Source organism: Polistes canadensis, unplaced genomic scaffold (assembly GCF_001313835.1).
Source record: "Polistes canadensis isolate GaletaPanama2010 unplaced genomic scaffold, ASM131383v1 scaffold_66, whole genome shotgun sequence".
NCBI classification, from domain to species: Eukaryota; Metazoa; Arthropoda; class Insecta; order Hymenoptera; family Vespidae; genus Polistes; species Polistes canadensis.
The window spans coordinates 98078-109259 of NW_014569613.1; the positions used below are offsets into that span (position 1 = coordinate 98078).

The 11182-nt window shown below is 26.6% G+C and overlaps 3 protein-coding genes across 7 annotated transcripts in view; 1 reads left to right on the top strand and 2 right to left on the bottom strand.

Annotated features, from left to right (window-relative positions):
• Nucleotides 1-1243, bottom strand: part of LOC106786112 (protein D2-like) — a 5634-nt gene extending 4391 nt beyond the window's left edge. Inside the window, exons 1-3 of the mRNA XM_014747157.1 lie at nucleotides 1151-1243; nucleotides 844-953; nucleotides 477-597 (exon numbers count right to left, since the gene is read on the bottom strand). Of these exons, the coding sequence (XP_014602643.1) occupies nucleotides 477-597; nucleotides 844-953; nucleotides 1151-1184 (265 nt within the window). The 5' untranslated portion in view covers nucleotides 1185-1243. The remainder of the gene's footprint in view (nucleotides 1-476; nucleotides 598-843; nucleotides 954-1150) is intronic.
• A 201-nt stretch (nucleotides 1244-1444) lies between these two features.
• Nucleotides 1445-2979, bottom strand: LOC106786159 (protein D2-like). 5 transcript variants are annotated; one of them, XM_014747266.1, is made up of 3 exons: nucleotides 2928-2979; nucleotides 2074-2325; nucleotides 1445-1952 (listed from the first exon to the last, which is right to left on the bottom strand). In XM_014747266.1, exons 2-3 carry the CDS (start codon nucleotides 2267-2269, stop codon nucleotides 1600-1602), a joined length of 549 nt encoding a protein of 182 aa, XP_014602752.1. In that variant the 5' UTR covers nucleotides 2270-2325; nucleotides 2928-2979; the 3' UTR covers nucleotides 1445-1599. The 5 variants fall into 5 exon arrangements, with proteins under 5 accessions (XP_014602752.1, XP_014602749.1, XP_014602748.1 ...); XM_014747263.1 differs by lacking the exon at nucleotides 2928-2979 and adding an exon at nucleotides 2754-2921; XM_014747262.1 differs by lacking the exon at nucleotides 2928-2979 and adding an exon at nucleotides 2713-2921.
• A 1161-nt stretch (nucleotides 2980-4140) lies between these two features.
• LOC106786146 (zinc finger CCCH domain-containing protein 14) lies at nucleotides 4141-8837 on the top strand. The gene is made up of 7 exons (XM_014747240.1): nucleotides 4141-4555; nucleotides 4661-6334; nucleotides 6803-6962; nucleotides 7055-7212; nucleotides 7301-7598; nucleotides 7683-7809; nucleotides 7936-8837. The coding sequence occupies exons 1-7, from the start codon at nucleotides 4517-4519 to the stop codon at nucleotides 8171-8173; spliced, it is 2694 nt and encodes an 897-aa protein (XP_014602726.1). The 5' UTR covers nucleotides 4141-4516; the 3' UTR covers nucleotides 8174-8837.
• Nucleotides 8838-11182: the final 2345 nt, after the last annotated feature.

Below are 11182 nucleotides of genomic sequence, written 5' to 3' on the forward strand. Positions count from 1 at the left end.
GAAGTCCCAATAAAGGGACGAAACGTCCAACTAAATCAAACATAGTTCTACTTCTTTCATGTCCAAGTTCCCTGTTAAATTTCATCATTAAAAATTGTAATTTTTGGACGAGAGAAATACTAAATAAATTATTATTATTATTTATTTTTTATTTTTTTATAGCACAATAATTTAATTGAATACAATATTTTTTTAAATATTAGGCACGAGATATACCTTACAAAAATAAAATATTAAATAAAGAATTGTTCTTTTTAGAAAAAATTTGTATTTTTATTAATTTATTTGTCATAGGATGTGTTATAAAAACAAAAAAAGAATATTTATTTATAAAATTATATTGGAAATAAAATGTTCTGCAAGTATTCTCATATTTCTGAGATTTAAACAAAATTTTAACAAAGTATTTTAAGATATCAATATTTTCGTGAAATTCTTGAATATGGGATTATTTAAAAATATATAAATATATATACCTGTCATAATAAGCGTATAAAGAACACCTCCATCATGTTTATAATGAATTTCAGGAATCTCTTGCGTTTGAGTAGGCGTCAATTCGGTTCCCAGATCAACTACGTTTTTACCATACTTGACCTGCATTTTAGAAACTCGTTATAGAACTTGTATAATGCTTGATATATATTTTGTTTTCCTTTACATCAATTTATTTATTAATTAGATAGAACTGATAAATTGATTTAATCATAAACTATTGAAGTATAATAAACTCATGCATATTCAAAATTTGAGCTAGTACGTCAACAAATTTTTTGTTAATTAACTATACTTTGTTACTTAATTTAAATGGGTTAATAGTAAGTAATATTATACGAAGTATACCTCGATTTTCTCGGTAGGAACGCTTTGCAATATATCAGGTTGAATATTTGCAGTTTTAAACTCTGATGCAACGTCCGCGAACGCGAAAGTTGTTACGCTGAGAAAAATTCCTGAAAATAATTTTGTTTAATGTACAATAATTTAAAAAAATTAATTATTATATAATCCTATTTGTTAAAATCTTATAATTTCTTTTTTTTTCGTCATAAAGATCATTTATGTTTGTTATATTTTCTATACAATTTTATAAAATTAAAAAAATTCGATAAAATAAAAATAGAAAATAGAAAATAACTATAAAACATACCTAAAGATTTTAACATCTTCATCCTTGTTGCCATACGAAAGACTGCAACGATGTAAGTATGTTACCATAGAAAATGAATGTCTTATTTGAAGTCATCCCCACCAAGATTCTCTTCCTACCAAGGACAATAAACATATCTCTAAATTACTACAGATAGATTGTTTATCATTTTTTATTCTTAAACAAATAACTTATAGATTAGATAAGAAAAAATGTATGTAAAATACGTAATAAAATCTCTATGTATATTTATTTTCTAAGAATAACGTAAAGTAAGAGTAATTAACAAACATATTTATCTATATATCAGAACTTTATTCAAAATCATATTACAATATTATTTCTCTATAAACCCTATAACAAATAATATGAATATTCCTCTTTTATCATGTTTTACAGTAATTGATTATTACAGTATAACTAAATAATATTACTGGAAGCAGAATTCTTTAAACACCGAGTTGCTTGTACAAAATAGGTACGTAATCATCATATTCAGCTTGGTACATGTTTCCAGCAATGGGATCACCAAGGTTATACTTTTTTGCAAACTTCCTAATAGAAAATAGACCACGGTCATCTGCACTTCTATTAGTTAAACGCTTCTCATCAAAAGTTAATTTCTTAGGTTGTTTGTATAGAAGGAAAACATAACGATGAAGGCTGGTTCCTTCTGGGGGACCAGAACCGACATACTCTGAGAGAGTTTCACCTTTACTGATGTCATTGCCAGGTATGTTACCAACTAACCAGTGATGCCATTCACGGAATTTGGGATCTTTTCTACTGGGTACGTCAGGATCTACAAATAAAGAAAAACAAGATGTGTATAATTAAATTATATTCGTAAATATAACATTAACTTTTTCTTATAGTATTGCATTAATTACTTTATTTGATAAATACAAATAAAATCAACTTACCGGTCATACAAAGGGTATAAAAAGTGTTAGCATCCCCAGCCCATTTAACTGTAGGTTGATCCTTAACTTGAGTAGGAGTTAAAACTTTACCGACCTCAATAACAAGATTATTGGGATAGGATACGTCCAGTAAGGTGGATGGAGCCTTATCAATGACATCGGGAACAACCCCATGTTTTTGCAATTCCTCAGCCATGGAAGACAGAAAACGTGTTGCGGTTTTAAGTATTGGCTTTTTAACGATGGAGGAAACTAAAAAAAGAAAGAAATACAGAATATCTTCAAATTGATTAGACGTTGTCACCTTGACTATTAACAAGCAAATGTTTCTACAATTAAATAAACAAAATCAAGCGTTGTTGATTTGTTGCTAACCACTGCTACTACGTTAAATCACTGCTAACCTGGACTCTTATTTTTAAAGGTATGAAACAAAATGTAGTTAACAAACCGGATGTTCAGTGATTTGTCTAACTGTGCTGCTGAGTAAGTACTACCTATGTTATATACAAATGCAAATGCGGAAAAAATGATCAACGTTGTGATGTAATTGAAAATAATTATTGTAGGATGAGTATGTAGTGATTATTATTTTTTTTTATGTGTGTATTTTTGTTTTTATTAGTTTTTAGTCATTACTTGTATTGAGAAAAAGCATTTTCATGACGTTTAACACGTACAAATTTATACACGCACACAATTGAAATTCTATCGATCCTCTTCAAAAAAATATAAAATGATTTTATTTCAAACTTATGGAAGACAAAATAGCTCAGCAATTAAATAGATCTTAATCAGATACAATTTGTACATCTACCGGTTAGTAACGAGTTAAAATACGAAATTACACGAACCTAGACGAGTTTTACCGAACGGTCATGTAACATGTAAAATATGAAAAAAAATAGTGCTCATTATTGCAAGCAAGAAAGGAGATAAAAATAGATGATGATTGAAGAATAAATCTATCAAGTTTTCTGCATTAATCATTTTTATTAAATCTTTTTTGTTCAGTATTGTTAATATTACATGATATCTAATATTATTAATATTATTAATATTTATAATAATAAATAATATTATAAATTATAAATTAAAAATAATATTATTATTATTAATATATTAATCGATGATTTTAATATTATTTAAATTAATATAGAAATCGACGAAACCAAAATTGTACGCAATTGGCTGTTACAGTATTAGGACCATAAACACCATTCACAATTTCAGCCGTCTGGCTTGCATTTTTACTTTTGTCAAAGAAAAACTGTAAACTGTACTGAACTTTTTCTTTATTGACTTTCATTTTTAAGACCCTGTAACTCACAACTGAATGGACCAAACAAAATATAGGAAAAAAATTTTTTTAGTTCGAAATGTCAACTTTCCAACAACCATAAATCTGAAATTGATACTTTACTTTTTCTTCTACCGATAAAATAATGGATTTCTTTTTCTACAACCTAATTTTTATTAATTATTTTGTAATAATAAGTTTTTACTTATCTGAAAATATGTGTATTAAGATGACTCTGATAATTATTATGCAAGTAAAAGTGCAGAATGTTACCAACTCTCTTGAATCATTTGAAACAAAAATAATTTAATTTAATAAGAAAATATTAAGTTATATTTTTTAACGGTTCATTTTTAATATTTATGTACCACATTAACATTTAAAGTTACGTTTAACATTATTAACTAATGCATATCATTATAAAGATTGTATCTTTTCCTTTGACGCCATTTTGAAACTGAAGTGTTTAGAAAACAATTAGATAATTAATTAATGCTTACTACTTAACTTTAACGTTGTTATTTACATTAAAAAATAATATCATAAACTATAGGCTACTAGAAAATTTATAACAAATCAATATATTATTCATTATTTTATAAAGACCCGATATTATAGGGATAAGTGATTTTAGATTTGAATTTTGGCGCTATATATAAATTAAAGTACGCAAACAGTATATCCAAATAACTAAAAAAATATTCCTAGATATGTTGGTATGTATTGTAAATTATTGGAAACAGTAACCTAAATTTGATAGATTTAAGATATTAATATATAGAATTGTGGTGATTCGTATTTAAAAATGTTTTTTTTGTTTTGATATTTCCATTGATTGATCAATATTTTCTTTTACAACGTAATCCCAGGTGTTATTATCAAAATGAATATAGCACGGTATAGTGACTTTACTGTTTTAATAAAAGTTCCATGTTCAATGCAGCGATACCTACTTTAGTTAAAATTCCAATTATAATGGAGTTTTGTCGTGGAGAAAGTCTCGAAGAAATTGTCTCATAGATGGCAGAGAATATTTTTATTCGATAAATAAATTCATGATAATTCCAATGCTATACTAATATAAGGCAAAGTTTAAAGACTTATGTTTTATTTCAAGTGATATTGATTTAATTAAAACACATAATGGATATAAGGGGAATAGAAGTAACAAATCAACTTAGAGTAAGTAGAAATTAGAAAAATATTCTTATTTCAATGATTATATATATATTTATTTACATTTAATAATAATAATAATAATAATTTTTGGTTATAATTTTCTTTTAGAGTGCTATTCGTGCTAAACTATTAGAGTTAGGAGTACGCTATGATGAAGAATTACCAGATTATATTTTAGTAATGGTAGTGAATAAAAAGTCTCGTCAACAAATGCACGAAGACTTAAATTTATTCTTAGAAGACAGTACAACTCCGTTCGTAGATTGGTTGCACGATCAAGTTTTAAAGAAACTTCAGAAAGTAACAGTTGCTAAGAAGAAATCATCAAGAGAATTTGTACCTACTGTCGTTGTTAAACAAGAAGAGGAAAGGAAGAAAAGGAAAACATCTACGACATCTTTTTTGGAAGATCATACAACTGAACAAAGTGGAGAGAAACCTACTGTTAAAAATATTAAAGATGACAAAAGCTTGCATAAACCGGTCCCCAAGATGACTCTATTGAATCAGAGTAATTATGTTAATCACGTTAAAGGTACAGATAAATGTCCTAAACTAGCGCATAATGAAAATAAATCTAGTAATATTTCAACACCTATAAATAATCAGATACAAGAAAGTATTGTTACAAAGGATAGCACTTCATTAGAAGTTACAAAATCTGGTGGTGAAGTTAATAAAACTTCTAAGACACCTAATACTTCGACAAGAATTTTAAAAAGACCGTTAGAATCTGGAAACGAACATCATGAATCATTGGAAAAAAAGGATAACAGTGGGAAATTATCCAAATCTTTAGAAGAGAATGACAATACTCCAGAAGAAAATGTTAAAAAACTTAAATCATTTGTTGTTTCTGTCAAGAATCGTCTTGGTGTTGCCTCGCCAAGAAAAAAATTTGAAATTTATAGAGAAAAAGCTGATAATGAAGCACGACATAAACAGTTAGAAAAAAGATTCGATAAGAAACGATTTAATAACAGTCATAATACCAATTCACAACGTAATAGAAATTTTGAATTGGAGGAACGTATGAAGAGAAATAGGGAAATAGAAACAAGACAACAAGAAGTAGATAGAGCGAATGATATTAAAAGTCGATTGGGTACCATTAGAAATGATCGATCTAATAAACTGATTGATATCAAAGATAAAGATAATCCTAATTTCAAATCTAAGATTTTACCTGACAAATTGACGGGTAGTATAAAAGATCGGTTAGGAATAAGCAACGCTCATAGACTTCAACAGAAATTGACGCTAGATACATTAGAATATAAGACTAACAAATGCTTGGAACAAGATCGTAATACTATAACGAGCAACAAGAATATTAAAACTAGATTAGGACCTTTAAAAAATAATTTCAAACCAGTGAATTCTAAAAATTATTTGAATCAACTTGTTCAATCTTCCAATGTTAGCAAAGATGAGAATCCTCCAGAAGTCATAATTGAAGAAGAATTAAACGACGAAGTGGATGAAGAAGTAAATGCGGGTCCCCTGAAATCTCATATAATAGCTGTAAAAAAATCCATACCACCAAAGACTGAAAAAAAACGAATTAAAGCTATAGAAAAAGTTAATAAAAAAATATCTAATAATGTGGATGAAGAAGAAATCGAAGAATCTAAACTTCCCAGTAAAGTTATTGTGACGCCAAGACCTTTGAAGCCATTGCAGCCACTACAGAAACGTGCGACGCAATCATTATTACTTAGAGCAGTCGCTGAAGCCAATCAATCGGTTGTTAAACAGAAGAATCCAGAACCATGTTTAATGGTATGTATAATGTGATAACGATTAATTTTTTATTTGTTAGTAATTATTGTTTGAGAGGATATCCCAAACTGATTACGATTTTTTATTTATGTTCTGTAGCTGTTTAATTACTGATTACTTGATATGATATGAAGACAAATCAAGAGTCCAACATTTCTATAAAAAGTGCTCAAAAGTATGAACGGTATATAGTTATCGTAATAAGCGTTAATTTAAGGGACGTTGTTATTAAAATTAATTGCACTGTATATAGTTAGGATGGAAAGGAAAATAAAATCTTACCTGTTCAAGTTCAATTCTCAGTTTTTATTTTTAACATTATAATATATATGTATATATGTGTATATGTATATATATATACGTATATATATTATATACTTGGAGAAAATATTGTTTCAGCATTTAATTGTTTCCTTTTTTTTATGTATTTAAGATATTATCATTTAATTAAAGAATCACTTTCGATAGGAGAAGAAACCAGTTTTGAAGCGTCTTAGGCCAGCAGCTCCGTCGAGGGAATTAAGCCAAAGTTTGTCTGTACGTTTTAATGCTAATAAGAGGCTCGTCATGGAGAAAATTCAAGTCGAATTGAATACAGCAGACTCTGTTGAATCTGAACCTAAACCTTGTAAGTTTTTTAATTATATATGAATTACCTGTAACAATTATTATTATTATTATTATTTTTATTATTATACTAATATTATTTTAATTATATAGATATGCCACATGTCACTGACGAACATATGGGAGTTGTGATGTCCCTATTCCAAAGAAACGATAATAACCAAAAGTTTTTAGTTACTTTAAATGGATATAATAATAATCATACAAAAGAAAAAACTATTTCTGATGACGAAGAACATTTAGAAATGGAGGTAGAATATAATAATTATCATTAATTCCAATTATCAAACTGAAATATTTATTTCATTTATTTATTTATTCGTTTTTTATTTTGTTTAGGTAACTGAAGACGATGAAATGGCACTGTTAACGGTGCAGAATGATACACTTGTACCAAGTGATTCAGATCCAAACATTCTACGGATAACTGACTTGGATGATGATGCTGATTCGATTATAAAAGACATAAACGAAGAGAACAATGAAAATTGTAACATAGAAAATGTAGATGTTGTTGAGAATATACAAACAAAGAGAAGAAAATTGAGTCCAATAATATACAATAGATCTCATTCATCGAGTCCAGTTGAAGTTAAATCTACAATGGTATATGGTAGTAGTGTAACGACGACTAAACGTAAATACAATTCTATTTAAACATTTCAAACAAAAATTAACGATGATCAATAATAATTACCGTATTTCTTTTTTTTGTATATAGGTAAAAAACCGAACGTTGAGAGCAGTGTGTCAACGGTGATCGATAAATCAAAAGAAAAATGTCGATATTGGCCTAATTGTACTCTCGGAAACAAATGCGCGTTTATGCACCCCACAGTTATGTGCAGGTAAATATTAACAAATTTTTATTTCAATCTTAATCATATGTATACTTTTGTGAGAGTTTTTTTAAATTTAATTCTTGAATCGTATCATATGTATTTAGTAAAACATTTATTTAATTATTTAAATAGCGCATTCCCAGCTTGTAAGTTTGGAGACAAATGTGCGTACAAACATCCCAAATGCAAATTTGGATTATCCTGTACAAAATTAGGATGTGTATTCTCGCATCCTACGCAACAATGCAAATATCATCCTTTTTGTAATAAACCCGGTTGTCCATATTCGCATCCTGTAACGCACGCGGTACTTGTACCACCCGAAGCGAATACTCAAAGAGCTAAATTTACATGGCGAAGAAGCGATTGAGGAAACAAATATTTGTTAGACCTTAATAATATGAGACTTTGATAAATCTCATAAGAATTAAATTGTACATATTTCAATTCGTTCATAATATTAATTATTAATAATAATAATAATAATTACATAGACTTATTGTGTGTGTGCCACTTTGTACAAAGAATGAGAATGAAACAAAAGAAAGAAAGAAAGAAAAGAAGAAAAAATATTGAACAGAAAATTAGTATTGGAGTCTTTCACGATTTATCTACATTATTATACGTATTATTATATATTCATAACCGTCGATAGATATATATATATGTATAGAATACATGCTACACAAAATGTAATTTGCATTTGTTAAATAGACATAGTTTCTTTTCCAAACGCCGGTTTCAATATTGTGAATAATATTACATTTATTTCATCATATAACATTACAATGAAATGTAATGTTTTCCAACATATTGACCGGTACTGAAAGTCTAGAAAGAGAAAAAGAAAAAAAAATTAAAAAATATAGATAGCTTATTATATACATTAAACACACATAAACACACTTACACAGTTAAAATTTAAATTTATTCAAGATCGTTAACATGAATTGCAAAATGATGTATGAATGAAATAAAAAAAGAATGAAATAAAATAAAATTTCCACCGACAAATTACGGAAAAAAAAAAAAATAAAAAAGTGGCAAAATAATATATTATATTATACGTATATCTATTAAATCATTTTTATCGCGTATGTCCTATTACCTTAAAAGTTTCATTTTTCGCATTAACAATTTAGAGTTGAAAGATTTTTAAAAATTCCGTACGTTTAATTAACGTTAATATTCTTATTATAGAATTATTATAGTTTTTATTGCATTGAATTAAATAGTGAGATGTAGGAAATAGTATTATAGAGATTCAAACAATTTTCTTCAACGTATTTCTATCACATACCAATAATTATTGTGTATATATATCTTATAATATTATATTAACCTTTTGCACTCGAAAGTTTTTCATTCATATTACCTATACTTTACGTAATATTATTCTGGAAAGATTTAATTTGCTAAATTATAAACTAAAAATTATTTGTATTTAAATAAAAAACTGGTTCTGGAGCAAAGGGTTGATATTAATCAGTTAGTTGTGATTGACGAGTATACTCGCCATGTGGAAAAGGCAGTAACCATTTGTTATTTATATATATATAAATTGTAATTTTAGTGAAAACTAAAATACATTCGTCAATTTCAAGATGTTTCAAATATATGGAGACAAAGATAAAATAAAACGGAACCAAAAATATAAATAATTATTATGAAAATATTGTATATAGTGTGAACAAAGTAGAACAAACTCGGCCAATTAAACCTAACACTGCACGTCTAATCTAGAAACATTTTCTAGATTTATATACCACACAACCATGTCTTTAAAAAATAATCCTACACGAAAATGTTTTTACATTGTTTATGAAAATAATATTCGGATAGAAAGAAAGAAAATATTAGTATTTAATTTGTGAAGTATCATTTTGTATTGTACTTTTATATTGTTCTTTACTAAATATCATTCAACACAAAACAGCAGATTCAATTCATAACTGATCATTTTTTTAAGTAATTGATTTTTTGCTTTCATATGCGAATTATTTGATTAAATTAACCACTTGCGGTGAAAAAACGTGCATGGCATGCGTCGGTGAATTGTTTTTACCAGCGCAAGTGAGTTATTTAATAAATGTCAGTAATAAAATGATTAATTTGATAAAAAAATAAAACAGAGTATGCTATACGTACTCTAGACGATACAATTTAGGTACACATTTGCAAAGAGGTTGCCACAACTAACTGGTTCATTAATATTAATTAATATATTACATATATAATATATATATTTATAATACATGCATAGAATTGAAAAACCCGGCACTTCATTCCTCAGCGGACCAGAGAAACACAATTGTTTTGAAAAATATGTAAAGTATTACAAAATAAATCGTACGTATAAAAAATAAGTGATTAAAACTAACATAATTCATTAAATAAAATTTCTATATATCATTTATTTTCTATAATTTAAGATTTAAAAATTTTTTAATTTAAGACGTGATAGAAAATCGTTTTCTCTAACAATAGCTCCATCAAACCTTGTCAACAATTTTTTAAATTAGTTATAGGGATCTATCAGAATTATAAACTATGGAAGCAATAAAATTCAATACATAAGTATGGAGTATTTAAGTAAGTACATAAGTAAGTGTGTTATCGTATGGAGCTATTGTAAATCAAACCAAAAATATGAAAATAATAAAAAATATAAATAAATGTGTGAAATATGATATATAATACAAACATATGATTAATTCGAATATTTAAATTTATTCCATACGGTTGGTCGTTAAATTAAATTTTATATATTACATAGGGCAGTTTAATTATACATTGAAAATAATCTATCTATTATGTATCGATGAACTTCTTTCTTATTATTTTTTTCTTTTTTTTTTTTTTTTATTATAACACACAGAGAACAATTTCGAGTACAAGTCCACAAGTGGATTGATGATGATGATGATTAGGAGTGACGATGATGGTGATAATAATAATAATATTAATAATAATAATAATAATAATAATAATAATAATAATAATAATAATAATAATAATAATAATAATAATGCATTTGGTTGTGTTAACGTAACAACACAGCGATTAATAAATTAATTTTTGACGAAAATTCTCATTTATGATTTTTCATCTAAACTTTAGTTTAGTTAATAATTAAAAAGAAATAAAAAAAAGGAAAAATATGCATGTAATGTAAATGCATTTTTATGTTAAGCGTGCACACTAGCATTTAAAACATCTAATCAAAAATTGTTCAATAATTATAAGAATAAGCCGTTTTATTATTCTTTATCATTTTTATTTTTTATTTGCATTTTTTTTAAACTAATGTTTAGTTTAATTACACTGAATTTTTATATTAATTACGTTAACAGGTTGTTTATGTATGCATGTATATATA